General features: G+C 45.9%; 1 protein-coding gene across 2 annotated transcripts; it reads right to left on the bottom strand.

Moving 5' to 3' along the window:
• Window positions 1–39: 39 nt before the first annotated feature.
• On the bottom strand, window positions 40–13,905 carry CMTM1 (CKLF like MARVEL transmembrane domain containing 1). 2 transcript variants are annotated; one of them, XM_004584145.3, is made up of 4 exons: window positions 13,005–13,770; window positions 11,866–12,024; window positions 1,969–2,067; window positions 40–459 (listed from the first exon to the last, which is right to left on the bottom strand). In XM_004584145.3, exons 1-4 carry the CDS (start codon window positions 13,647–13,649, stop codon window positions 226–228), a joined length of 1,137 nt encoding a protein of 378 aa, XP_004584202.3. In that variant the 5' UTR covers window positions 13,650–13,770; the 3' UTR covers window positions 40–225. The 2 variants fall into 2 exon arrangements, with proteins under 2 accessions (XP_004584202.3, XP_058530141.1); XM_058674158.1 differs by lacking the exon at window positions 1,969–2,067 and having other exon boundaries at window positions 13,005–13,905.
• Window positions 13,906–13,983: the final 78 nt, after the last annotated feature.

Raw genomic sequence — 13,983 nt, forward strand, 5'->3', positions numbered from 1 at the left:
GCTCGGCCTCCCGGGCCACCACACTGCTCCCAGCCCCGTCTCGAGCTCCCTCCCAGTCCTAGTCCCAGAGAGGCCTCGGAAGCGCAATGGCAGGGGCGGAGATTCTCGCTTTGAGGGTGCGGAGGGCAGGAGCTCTCGGGACGCGGGATGATGGAATGCGACTCGACACAAGGCAACACGAGGATAGCGCGCAGTGGCCCCGACTGAGCAGCCGGGAGTTTATGGTCACAGGTGAGACCGAATGGTGACAGACGACTGCGCGCGCGTGCGCCTGGGCCCACTAAGGAGCAGGTGCTGACCGTCGCTCTGTCTTGCACGCGTGTTTGGGTGGGGCGCCTTGTGCAGCGTGTGCTGGGTTGCCTTTTTGGCCCCTAGGAGTCTCTTTATGTCGTCCCTCGTCCTCTTGGTGACCATCAGCGCATCAATTACACACAGGACTGCCGCTGTGACACACAGTATCTGTAGGACACAGGACCAGAGGCAGGAAGGAAAGGGACGGTTATTCCGCATTTCAGCACGCAGCCCCCTGGCTCTCTCCCCTTCCCCAAAGGGACGCCCATATGGGATCCCAGGGCGTTCACTGCGAGGACTTTAGCCGCTAGGCCACGCCGCTGGGCCCGACCCTCCTGATTTCCACCCACATCAGCATGCAGACTGTTCAGCTTTTCCTGGAGAAAGGGGTGGGGATATGGGTTTCCTGCCCGTAGTGGCCCTGCGAGACACCCGGATCTCTGGCAAGGAAGGGTGGTGGCCCTTGGAGGTACAGGTCAGGGTGGGGGTGCAGAGAAAGTCTCAGCAGAAAGGATTATTACATTATGTTTGATAGGATCGGATTAGAGAGAGAAACCCAGCCCAGCCCAGGCCCCAGGTCTCTGGGCAATGTCCCATGGCTGAAACCTAAGGTGTTGCTGGAACAGGGACAGAAGTGAAGCAGAACAGGTTCAAGCTCTTGGAGTCTGTCAAGAGCCGAGGTAGTGAGCTGACAGGAAAGTGTTCCAGAGTGGTGGTAGGGGAGACAGTGTGTGTGGGGGGGTGGGGCGGGAGGGAGAAGGGATGAGGAGCAGGGGAGGAATGCTGGGTGGGCGGGTAAGAACTGGTGGAGGCAGTTGGATGTAGGAACCCCTGGCAGTGAGAAGCTTGATTGCTGAAGGATCAGAGAGGGACCAGGGGCTCATGACCACAATGGTCTGCAGTTTTTTCGGGCCTTAGATGTCCCCCCTTAGGGTCACTGAACTCCTGGCCTCTTAGAGGTCTTGTCCCATTGTCTGTGTGTGCCGCTCCCTCCTGACCAGGGAAGGGGGAAGAGGGAAGAAGGGGCTGTTTCTCTACCATTGAGGTCAATCTAATGGACCTCTCTTGTCATCTGTCTTTAAAATACAAATCTCAGAACCCATATAATTGGTAAAGCCACTGCTTGTGATGCTAGCATCCCATGTGGGCACGAGTTTGAGTCCCAGCTGCTCTACTTCCAATCCTGCTCCTTGCTAACGCACCTGGGAAAGCAGCAGAAGATGGCCCAAGTGGTCAGGCCCCTGTACCCACGTAGGAGACTAGGAAGAAGCCGCTGGCTCCTGGTTTTGGCCTGGCCCAGCTGTAGCCAGTGTGGCCATTTGGGGAGTGAACCAGTGGATGGAAAATCTCTCTTCCTCTTCCATTTAAATACATACAAAAATAAAGTAATTAAAAATATGATTCTCTAGAAAAGTCAAGGTCCTGTTTAGGGACAAAAAGATCTTATGACATTTCAGAACCAGTATGTGCAGTTCTCCAAAGGGGCTCCTCTTATTTTTGGGCCTGTTTCGGAATCGTTCCCATGGAACTTCACATCAGGGCAAGAACAAGAAGGAGAGAGGGTGGTGGTTGGGGGGGGGGGTTTGTTCTGTTGGTGACATTGTGAGGGTTGGCCTGCTTCTCTCTCCAGAAGCTTGGAATCCTGATTTTCATGGAGTCATGGAGGCCTCTACTTACCCCTCCAATAAAGAGCAGGTGTCTTCTTCTTTTCTCTTCCATCACGAGCAGACCAACCATTGAAAGGAACAGAGCGGAAATGATACTATTGATAAGATCCTGTAGGGTAGAATTGAAAGTGGTCAATTTCATCTGAAAATATAACAAAATGGTTTTTTTCCATCTAAGGACAGATGCTTTTTACTTTTTATTTTTATTTTTTTTTTAGTTTTAAAGTAAGATTTATTAGAAATAGTTGAGAAAGTAGACTACCATCCTAGTGATGGGAGGAGGCCTCGAGATCCTCTGCCATAGTGGCAGGGGGAAAGGCAAGAAAGAAAAACCATAGTCCCCTGCCATAGTGGCAGGAGGAAAAGCTAAGAGAGAAAAACCCGACAGATGCTTTTTTTTTTTTTTCCTTTACTTTATTTGCTTTGACAGATGCTTTTTAAGAACTTTCCCTTTGAAGGGTCCAGCATGATGGGTCAGTGACTAAATCCTTGCCTTGCAAGTGCCAGGATCTCATATATGGGCTACTCTTGGTGTCCCAGCTACTCATGTCCCATCCAGCTCCCTGCTTGTGGCCTGGGAAAGCAGTCAAGCATGGTTCAAAGCGTTAGGACCCTGTACCCAGCTTCGGATTGTCTCAGCTCCGGTCATTGTAGTCACTTGGGGAGTGAATCAGTGGAGGGAAGATCTTTCTCTCTGTGTCTTCTTCTTTCTGTAAATCTGACATGCCAAATAAAAATAAATTGTTTATTTATTTATTGATGTAGGGGCCCTAAAGCTTGGACTACTACTCTGCTGTTTTCTAAGGTGTGTTAGCCGAGAGCAGGATTGGAAGGGGAACAGCCAGGACTTGAACCGATGCCTACCCATATGGAACACTAGCATCACAGGCAGAGGATTAATTTGCTGTGCCACAACACTGGTCCCCACATTTTTTCTTAATGTAAAAATAAACTTTCAGGTGAACACTTAAGTGATTTGATTCCCCTGTTAAATCTACAGGTAAAACTAATGCTCTGGAGGTTGGGTAGTTTATTCTGTGCATTCACAAGTCCCAAGAAGGTTGGGTCCCATCTGAGCAGCAGGCCTGTTGTCTTGGAGCAGATGGTGGCTCTGTGGCCTTGCACATGACCACAACTGAGTCTGCCCAGGCATGAGTAGCGTCTTTGTGTCCTTTACTCTATTGGATTACAGGACAAGGTGCTTTGACGGCTAGCTCAGTCTAGCCAGCATGTGCTGGTGTGGAGGTTGAGTTGCAGGGTGGCAGTGGGGTATGCTGAGTGAACAGAGGCTGGGCTTATGGGGAGGGTCACGGTCTAGGATGATGTAACTAGAGTATGGCTCAGAAACCTGATCTGAACATTTTAAGCATGTCACCCCTGATGGCCTGCCTTGGTGGTGGCAGGTATAGAGTTGTAATGGAACTTTCCAGGGCCAGATATGTGCTGGTTATCATCTCGTGACCACCACAGCATAGCTTTCCAAATAAGTATTGCTATAATTCCCACTTTACGCAAGACACAATGAAGACTTAGAGCTTTGTTTGCTTTTTTTTTTGATGTTGTTGTTGCTTAAGATTGAATCACTGTTAAGGAATGGAGCCAGAACTACTCTCACATTGCCTCTCATCAAGGACACCCAGACTAGGAGGAAATGAACTGTCCCCAGTGGCTGGGAACACCACACCCAGTCCATCTTTGGAATTTTCTTTGGCCTGGTCTGGAGGGTTAAGTTGGAACAGAACACTAAGTTGAGAGTGCTCTCATTGCTTGGTGCTTTGGCCTGGTACCCTTGCTAGAAGTGGGACCTGGGGCATGTTCTGTCACCCTCTGACAACTCACTGACTTCTGCTCTGTGGATGAGGGCTGGGCTGTACCGGGAGGATCTGAGAGCTGCCCGGCATAATGAGTCTGAGAGCATCAGAGACCAGGCTGTGGGATGGTGGTGGGAGGGCATGCAAATGTGAATTCATGCTCACACGGTTAGGTGTGCTTTCTGCAGACTCCACTGACTCTTCCTGTGAAGATGGCAAGGGGCCTTCTCATGGCATCCGACTTGCCTCTTGACAAAGCACCAGTGTCTATGGTTTTGTGTGTTCCTGGTGGGTGGATTCATAGGGCAGGGCTGGTTAGAGTTGGAGGTCAGACCCTGCTGGGTTCTGCAGGTTGAACCCGAGGTCTCCTGACCATAGGCAGGCTGACCTAGACAGCTCTGCAGAAAGCGTAAGGCCTGGGGATTGTGTAAACCAAGAAGCTAAGAAGCAGAGTATAAACATTTTAAAAACATTTTTATTTATTTGAAAGAGGCAGCAAGAGACAGAGACTGGAGGGGGGGCTTCCATCTGCTGGTTCACTTTCCAAATGGTCACAATGGCCAGAACTGGGGCTGGCCAAAGTTGGGAGTGAGGAGCTTCTTCCAGGTCCCCCACATGGGTATAGACCCTGGAGGGCAATAGAAAGGGAAATTCAGGGGATCTGAATCACCCTTTAGAATCCCCGCCCCCAATAGGGTGCTCTCCCTTAAGATCATTGTGACAATGTTGATGGGGGAGCTGATGTTAGTGAGGTTGCTCAAAGGCCTCGAGCTCCAGGAGTGGCCTACAGGCTCCCAATTCATCCTCCCAAGGCCCTCGCTCTTGCTATTCTGGGGATGGTTCTCGGACATTGCCCTGGTACCCTGCAGTGGAGTCTGGCCCTCATAGACCTACCCAGCATTGTGGCAGTGGACCCAACTGCATGAGGCCTTCTCTTGCTTTCTCCTGGTCCCCTTGCCCACAGCAGATGGTGCTGCAGAGCCCTTGGCTGCCCAATGTCAAGGGCCCATGCACCTGCAATGGCCCAATGTCACCTGCAGCTCTGCATGTGTGAAGAAAACCACAAGGATACAGGAGAAGGCACAGAGATGACATTTAGGAGGACAAAGATACAGGCTCCCTGGGCTTTTTCCTGACCTTGTAGGATGATCAGAGAGGACATAGGTAGGAGAAACCAGACACTTGCCTAGGAAGTCTGGGAAGACTCTGGGCTTTGGGATGCAGATGGACCTGGGCTCAGATCTGCAGTTTAAGGCACCTGCGCACAGCAACGGTCACTTGAGTCCTGGGATTCCATTTTCTCATCTGGTCACCAATGGGGGGGGGTGCTGACCACCTCCTCACTGGTTGCTGTGAGGATTAAGTCAGCAGTGTTGAACTGGCTGATGTGTGGTATGTGCTCATGCATGGTTGTTTGATTCATGCCCTTTTAGAAACCTCTCCACGATCCTAGTATCCCCTGAGAGGGGCTTCCTCGTTTCCAGTGAAGCTGCTCATAGTTTGCTTTGTCTTCCACCTGTCGTTGGACAGAGAGAGCTTAGCAGCTTTTTCAGAAAAGTCCCTTATAGATAGCAAGAACAGATTTGAGTTTTAGCTCAATTAGCAAGCAGCCCTACCTTAAGGTTAGTAAAATGTACTGCTCATGAAAAAAGAATCAAGATGGTGGCAAAGGGTGCAGACATGTTTGAGATGACAGAGAATCATTAGAGTAAAGAACAGAAAGCAGATTACAGAAAAAGATAGGGTTCAGGAAGTCAATAGGGAGGTACCTGGAAACCCCCTGGACACAGGGAGGAGGCAACGATGGGGAAGCAGTGTTACAGCGAACAAAACCCACTAGCCACTGGTGAGCTGTGATCTGGACCCCAGTGACAACCAGGGATTCAGCAGCGGCCACAGATCAGCCCTTGCGGCAGCCAGATGGGAGCTTGGGTTCACATGGGGAGCTAGAGAGGTGAAGGCAGGCTGGGACTAGTCAATCCTGCTGAATACTTTGGCCCAGCAACAAACAGAAAGGGAGCTGCGGACTATGCAGGGCAGATTGGTGAGCAAAGAGCACAGGGATCAAACACCAGAGTGGGTGTGTTTGCAGCTAGTCACATCCAGCTGATCCCACTGGGAGGACAGTGCCAGCTTTGCATCCTGCAGGATCTGTGTGGTCCCCAGATCAGAAAGCCAACAGCCCCGGCTCTCTAACAGTGTTCTGCAGGGCGCCATCTTGTTTGTTTAGGCAAGATCAGTGCTGCCGATAAACCAGTTATCTGGGACAGTTGGCGTCTTCCTAACCCAGGACACTGATTGAACACAGAAATTGACTTGTAAACCTGTAGGTAATACATCTTAGAATCTGCGCTAAAGAGAAAAATACACCAAACAGGATTGCAATGTCAAAAGTTAAAAGAAGAGACAGAGGCACAATGAATGTTACTGAAGACTCCCCAGTAAAGGAACAAAAAACTCTACCACCCTCTGAGTTAACTGAGTAAGACAATGAAAAAATTGGGGACATAGAATTCAGAAAACTTATCATAAAGCTTCTGACCAACAATGAGAAGCACATAATTTACAGGAGTTCAAAGAATTAATTTAAAGAATTTGTTACACAGGAAATGAATCAAATGAAAGCTGACATTTCAGAAGTAAGAATACAGTGGAGCAAATTAAAAGTATAGTGGAGAATCTAAAACATAGAATGAATGAAGCAGAAGAAAGAATATCAGAATTGGAAGATCACCAATTCAGTCACCAGGGGGAAACAAAAAGCTGGAAGCAGAGCTATGCAAAGCTAAAAAAAAAGTATCCAGGAATTAAAAAATACAAGTAAAAGGACCAACATAAAAATTATGGGAGTTCCAGAAGGCGCAGAAAGAGCAACTGGGATTAAAGGTGTATTCAATGAAATAATACATGAAAAATTCTCTAATCTAGAGAAAGAATTGAGAAACAACATCCAGGAGGGGCACAGGACTCCCAACAGAGTTGACAAAAGCAATCTTCACCAAGACACATGATAATAAAGCTCTCCTCAGTTGAACATAAGGAAAAAATCCTTAAATGTGCACATGAGAAAAATCAAGTGACCTATAGAGGAACCCTAATCAAACTCACGGCTGACCTCTCAGAGGAAACACTACAGGCCAGGAGAGAATGGAGTGACATATTCCAGACTCTAAAAGGGAAAAATTTTCAGCCCAGAATAATGTATCCTGCAAAGCTCTCCTTTGTCTTTGAAAAGGAAATAAAATTCTTCCACAATAAAAAAAAACTACAAGAATTTGTGTCCTCCAAACCTGCCCTACAGCTAATACTCAGAGATGTTCTCGTGAAAGGGAAAAGGAATAGCAGCTGCCAAAGCCACAGGCAAATGTGGAGAACATCCCACTAAAAGGCCAACAAAGACTCAACCAAAGAACAACACATCACTAAGATGACAGAACCAAACTGCCACCTATCCATATTAACATTGAATGTAAAAGGTTTAAATTCATCAATCAAATGCCATAGATTAGAGGACTGGATCAAAAAACAAAACCCATCTATCTGCTGCTTACAGGAGACAAATCTCTCTAACACTACCAAAGATCAGAGGAAATTGAAAGTGAAAGGATGGAAAAGGATATTCCAAGTGAATGGTAAGAAAAAACGTGCGGGGGTAGCTATTCTTATATCAGATGATATAGGCATCAATGTGAAAAATATTAAAAGAGATGAAGAAGGATACCATATAATGATCAAGGTATCCATTCAGCAAGAAGAGATCATCATAATAGATATATATGCACCAAATGCCAAGGCATCTAGCTATGTGAAACAAATATTAATGGACTTAAAAGGAGAAATAGGCTCCAGAATCATAGTGGGCAACCTTAATACCCCATTAATATCAATGGACAGATAAAAAAACAGAAACTCAGCAAAGAAACAACAGAACTCACCCAAACTCTAGAGCAAATGGACTTAGTTGATATCTACCAAAACTTATACCCTACAGATAGAGAATACACTTTTTTTTCATCAGTGCATGGAACCTTCTCCAGAATTGATCATGTTATATACCACAAAACAAGACTTAGCAAATTTTATAGAGTCAAAATTATACCATGCATATTCTCAGACCATCATGGAGTGAAGTTAGAGACCAAGAAGTCAAAACACCCAAGAAGTCTTGCAAACACATGGAGACTGAATAATATGTTACTAAATGAGCAATGGATTAGAGAAGAAATCAAGGGGAAAATTAAAAAATTGCTTGAAACAAATGAAGGTCTCAACACAACATATCAAAACTTATGGAACACAAGGCAGTGTTAAGAGGAAAGTTCATTTCAAGCAATGCTTAAGAAATTAGAAAGGCATAAAGTAAATCAGCTAACCTTATAGTTGATGGAACTAGAAAAACAACAGCAAAACAATCCCAAGATTACTAGGAAAAAAGAAGTCATCAAAATAAGGAAGGAAATAAACCAAATAGAGACCAAGAAAATGGCACATAAGATCAATGAATCAAAGAGCTGGTTCTTTGAGAAAATCAACAAAATAGACTTTCCACTAGCCCAAACAATCAAAAAAAGGAGAGAGAAGATATGCATCAATAGCATCAGAGACAAGAAAGGAAACATAACAACAGATACCTCAGATATACAGAAAATTATTAGGAACTATTAAAAACAACTATATGCGAATAAGTCAGAAGACCTAGAAGAGATGGATAGATTTTTTTGACACATACAATCCACCAAAATTGAATCAAGAAGCAATTAACAATCTAAATAGACCTATAACATGCAATGAGATTGAATCAGTAGTCAAATAGTAAAAATAGTAATAGTCAAAGCTATCCTGAAAAATAAAAATCAAGCTGGAGGAATCACAATTCCAGACCTCAAGACATACTACAGAGCAGTGGTCATCAAAACAGTCTGGTATTGGTACAGAAACAGAGAAGAATACCAATGGAGTAGAACAGAAAACCAGAAGGGAGCCCATACATGTAGAGACAACTCATCTTTGACAAGAAAACTGAAAACAATCCAGGGAAAAAGCCTGGTCTATGCTGTTGGGACAACTGGATAGAAGCTTGCAGAATAAAGAAGCAAGACCCACACCTGTCACAGTATACAAAAATCAGCTCTAAATAGATCAAGTACTTAAATCTACACCCAGAAACCATCAAACTATGAAAGGAAAACATAGGAAGCACTTTCCAAAGAATAGAAACAGGGAAAAACTTCTTTAAAAAGACACCAGATGCACAGACAGTCAAAGCCAAAATGAACAAATGGGACTATGTCCAACTAAAAAGCTTCTGTACAGCAAAGGAAACGACAAAGTGAAGAAGCAACCAACAGAATGGGAGAAAAATTTTGCACACTACACAAGTGATAGGGAACTAATATCCAGGATGTGCAAAGAGATTCAGAAACCCAGGGAAAGTAAACAACAACGACAACAACAACAACAAACCTGTGAAAAAATGGGCAATGGAAATGAACAAACATTTGTCAAAAGAACAGATTCAAATGGCTAAAAGATATATGAAAAGATGCTCAGGCTTTCTAGCCGTCAGGGAGATACAAATGAAAATCACATTGAGGTACCGCCTAACTCCAGTGAGACTGGCCTACATTCAGAACTCAACTAACAACACCTGCTGGCGTGGATGTCGGGAGAAAGGTATCCTCCTTCACTGCTGGTGGGAGTGCAGACTAGTACAACCAAAATGGAAATAAGTATGGAGAGAATTGCAATAAATCTGCCATATGATACAGCTATCCAGATCCTAGGAATATACCCAAAAGAAATTAAAACTAAACATGAGAATGGGATCTGCAATCCTATATTTGCAGCAGCATAATCTACAATAGCACAGACATGGAAACAACCCAGATGCACATCCAAGGAGAAGTGGCTAAAGAAACTGTGGTACATCTACTCCATGGAATATTATTCAGCCATTAAAAAGAATGAAATTATACATTTTGCAACTGGATGGTCCCAATTAGAGACCATCATGCTCAGTAAAATAAGTCAATCACAAAAAGAGAAATACCGTATGTTTTCCCTAATATAAGGAATCTATCATGCAAATGGGAATGTATAGTGGTGCAGTAATGGAGACTACCATATCCAGACGTGAAGACACAAAGCAACATGCATCTCTGGTTCCAAACAAAAGATGAACTCCAAATGAAAGTGTTGGATATATCTAGACAATGGGATGATGGACTGTCTGACGTTATCTGTACCAGCAATGTCGGGGCACACTTAAATAGATGGAATTGTAACTCCTTATGAAGAGCGTGATATTATGGGAAAAATCAATCAGGGGGTGGAAAATGGGGGGGAGGGGAATCCTAGACTATACAGAATTGTAGTGACAAATTTCAAGAATTATATATTATATATATTATATATAATATATATATTGTGTGTATATATATATGTATATGTATATGTATATATGGCCCGGCATGTGACCTAGCAGCTTAAGTCCTCGCCTTGGATGCGCCGGGATCCCATTTGGGTGCCGGTTCTAATCCCGGCTGCCCCTTTTCCCATCCAGCTCCCTGCTTGTGGCCTGGGAAAGCAGTCGAGGGTGGCCCAAGTCCTTGGGATCCTGCACCTGCATGGGAGACCTGGAAGAAATTCCTGGCTCCTGGCTTCTGTCGGTGCAGCTCTGGCTGTTGCAGTCACTTGGGGAGTGAATCATAGGATGGAAGATCTTTCTGTCTCTCCTATTCTCTATATAATCTGACTTTGAAATAAAAATAAATAAATCTTTAAAAAAAATATATAGATATATAAATGTACTGCTCACAAGTGGAATTCTGTAGTAGCAGGGTCTACAGCACAAGACAGAAGGGCAAATGTCACCCAGCTACCTTACAAGGTATGATGGGTCACTTCTCATTTGGGATGCCTTGTACTGAATGTTGACGTAGGTCCAAGAATTAGCCTATTGGCACCATGCGCCTTTAAATGCTATGAGAAACTTACAAGGTAGTTAACATCACACTTTACCCTTTCTGTTCTTTCTAGTTGGGGAAATGCAGGCTAAAGGCCACTTAGCCAGCCAGTAAGGTGGCATGGCCAGCAACGAGGCCCATGTCTGCCTCTGGTAAAACTGAACTGCTGTCTAGTCAGACCTAGATCATAAGCGTCAAGGAGTTTCTTATTTGGGAGAGAAGGTGAAAGTTTGGAAACAGCAACTGGAGGGAGAAAATGCAATGTCATTTTCTAGATACTCCATTATATGCCAGTCCCTTGGGAGCATGAACTCTGAATACTCACAAAAGAGCTGGCTGCTGCAGTCTTTCATACACACGGAGCTCTACAGCTCTGCCATGTCAGCTCCTCCACCTGGGGTGGGAATGGAGGTCGTGTGTGTGTGTGTGTGTGTGTGTGTGTGTGTGTGTGTGTGTAAGATAGAATGAGAAAGCTGTTTGAGAAGTGGAAGCTTGAGGCCAGCACGGCAGCCTAGTGGCTGAAGACCTCACCTTGCATTCCTGGGATCCCATATGCACATCAATGTATGCCCTGGCTGCTCCAATTCCCATCCAGCTCCCTGGTTGTGGTTTGGGAAAATAGAACAGCCCAAAGCCTTGGAACCCTGCACCTGCGTGCGAGGCCTGGAGGAACTTCCTGACTGCTGGCTTTGTACAGGCTCAACTCTGACCATTGTGGCCACTTGGGGAGTGAACCATCAGAGGGAAGATCTCTCTGTATCTTCGCTCTGTAAAATCTGACTTTCCGATTTAAAAAAATAATAATAATAAAGTGGAAGTTTGCCCTCTTGTACAAGCAGTGGTTGAGGGGAAGATGCTAACCTGCCAAATATACTAATTACAATGTTGGTTAGGAGGAGCTGTAAAATACTGTGTTCCGAGCAGTGATGCCATGGGTTTCCTAGTCTGAACAGGAAGCAGCTGTGTGTGTCCTTGGCTGTGTGTCTATAGACAGAAGGGTCCAGGGAACCTGTCTGGGTTCTGGGCTAGTTTTTGTCCTGAGTCCAGGGTGACACTGTCCCAGCTTAGCCACAACTCCTTAAGGGCAAAAGTGAATATTGGAAAATTGGAATTCTGAAAATGATGACTTACAAGTAAGGGCCAGTGTATGTAAGTCAGCAGGTATTGGAGGGACAGCAGATATATTAGAATAAAGAAAGTGACGATGAAGGCTTCCAGAATGGTGATTGCTATGTAAGACTCGGGGGCGTTGGCCTCGAAGAAGCAGATGGCTGCCGCCGTGATGACACCCTGCAATAAAGGAGACAGGATGCGTTGGAAGGCAGCTGGTGATGTCGCCGAAAATACAGCTGTCAGCGCGTACGTCGGGATACAGTGCCACTGCTGGGGTTTCATTTCGAAAAACTTGTCCTATATTTAAGAAGTAATGCATGCAAATGATAAAAATGTATATAGTATGTAAGGGTAAAAATGTATTAATTTCTTTTCTCCCAATCCAACCTTATGCTCTCTTAAAGTTTATATTTTACACTGTATATATATATATATACACACACACACGTGTATATATATATATGTATATCTGCACTAATTTACTAATTTTGATAGGAACAAGGAGGTTGAGCCTCAGTTTTCTTTTTCTCTAAGCCCGAAGAGTATCTCAACATTTTTTTTCTGAGGCTATTCTTCCCCAATGGGTTGCCGATTTTTCCTCCAGTACTTTCAAAAGGCTGAGCAGACTGCCTTTGCTGGAGTGTAGTTTGGTCTGGTCTTCCTTCTCTCCCCTTCGCAGACTGTCTCCCATGGGTGACCTCATCAGTTTCTTCCAAACTGACCTGTGGGCATTTGACCTTTTACAATTTGCAAAGACTATAAAATTCAGCCCTCCCACTCAAGAATAAAGTGTGCCTTTTTCAGTTATTGTAATTTTAAAAAGTTCTCTTCCTACAGGTGTTTTGTATTTACTCAGTGGCCTAGCAATTTAACAGGAATTTCAAAGGACATCCCATGATCATTTGTTTGCTAATTCACACATTTATGCTATTCTCACTGCTACCTTGTTTTCTTGGTGAGGGGAACTTTGAGAACAACAACAACAAAAAGGCCACATTTAGTGGTGATGATTAGTAGGGGTGAGTGGGTGACGCAAAGCAAAGGGGAGAGGCAAAGAGACAAGGATCTCTTGCCTCAGGTGACACCTCTGAGTCTCCATCCCCGGGGCTACCAACCCACCAGTGTCCACCCAGCCAGGTCGCCCACTTTCTTTTTACCATCCTCAGGAGTTTCAGAATTCCAGTGGGTGAGAAGAAAAATTTCTTGAAGCTGTCCGTTAATTTGTGTGGCACTTTGTCCCGGCCCTTAGCACGCTTTTGGATCTCCTTCTTGGATCCCTGGTATGCAGCGAGCCACACATACTGGCTTTCCGTGGACGCCTCGGGATTTGCCTTGTTGTCAGTCCTTTGTCGTGGAGGCACTTGGGGTATGGCGGGAGCTGGACGCACAGGACGGCGCATGGAGCCTGCCGGAGGAGCTGGACGCACAGGACGGTGCATGGAGCCTGAGGGAGCTGGACGCACAGGACGGCGCATGGAGCCTGCCGAAGGAGCTGGACGCACAGGATGTTGCATGGAAATTGCCGAAGGAGCTGGACTACGTTGAGCAGGTTCGGAAGGGGCTGGAGGTACCGGGTGCACGACACGATAAGGCTGAGGAGAGGTTTTGCCGTACACAGAAAACGCACGCCTTGGAGGATGAGAGGCAGCTTTGCGTGTTGGGTGAGCAGCACTCGTCTCTGGGGTGGGATGTATCAGAGTGGCGTCCCGCGTTGAGGGTGCTACAGGTTCCGGCGTTTCTGGATATTGGAAGTCGTCAGGAGAGGAACTAGACAGCTCATCACTGGTATTTTCAGGATCCATGGTGGGTCACTGGATCTGACTAGTGCTGAGTCGTGGCAGCCAGCTCGGATTTCCCAGCTCCCGGGAGCCAGCGCTGCCGCACACCAACGGCTGTGGCTGCCTCTCGCTCACGCGCTCCCGACCCGCGGACAAGCGCAGCCTTGCAATCTGTTCTTTTGGCTCCCAGGAAACTTACCATCTGTATGCCCCGACACCTCTGTGCTGCAGGCCAGGCAGGAAGGAAGAGCCTCCACGGCCCCATCCAGTGCAGTCTGCCCATGCATTCAGGCCCAGGAGCTAGGACACCCGACCCCAGCCCAGTGGTCCCAATACTCCCTTTAAAAGAACAGGCGTT

The sequence above is a fragment of the Ochotona princeps genome, chromosome 16 (assembly GCF_030435755.1).
Source record: "Ochotona princeps isolate mOchPri1 chromosome 16, mOchPri1.hap1, whole genome shotgun sequence".
Classification (NCBI taxonomy): Eukaryota; Metazoa; Chordata; class Mammalia; order Lagomorpha; family Ochotonidae; genus Ochotona; species Ochotona princeps.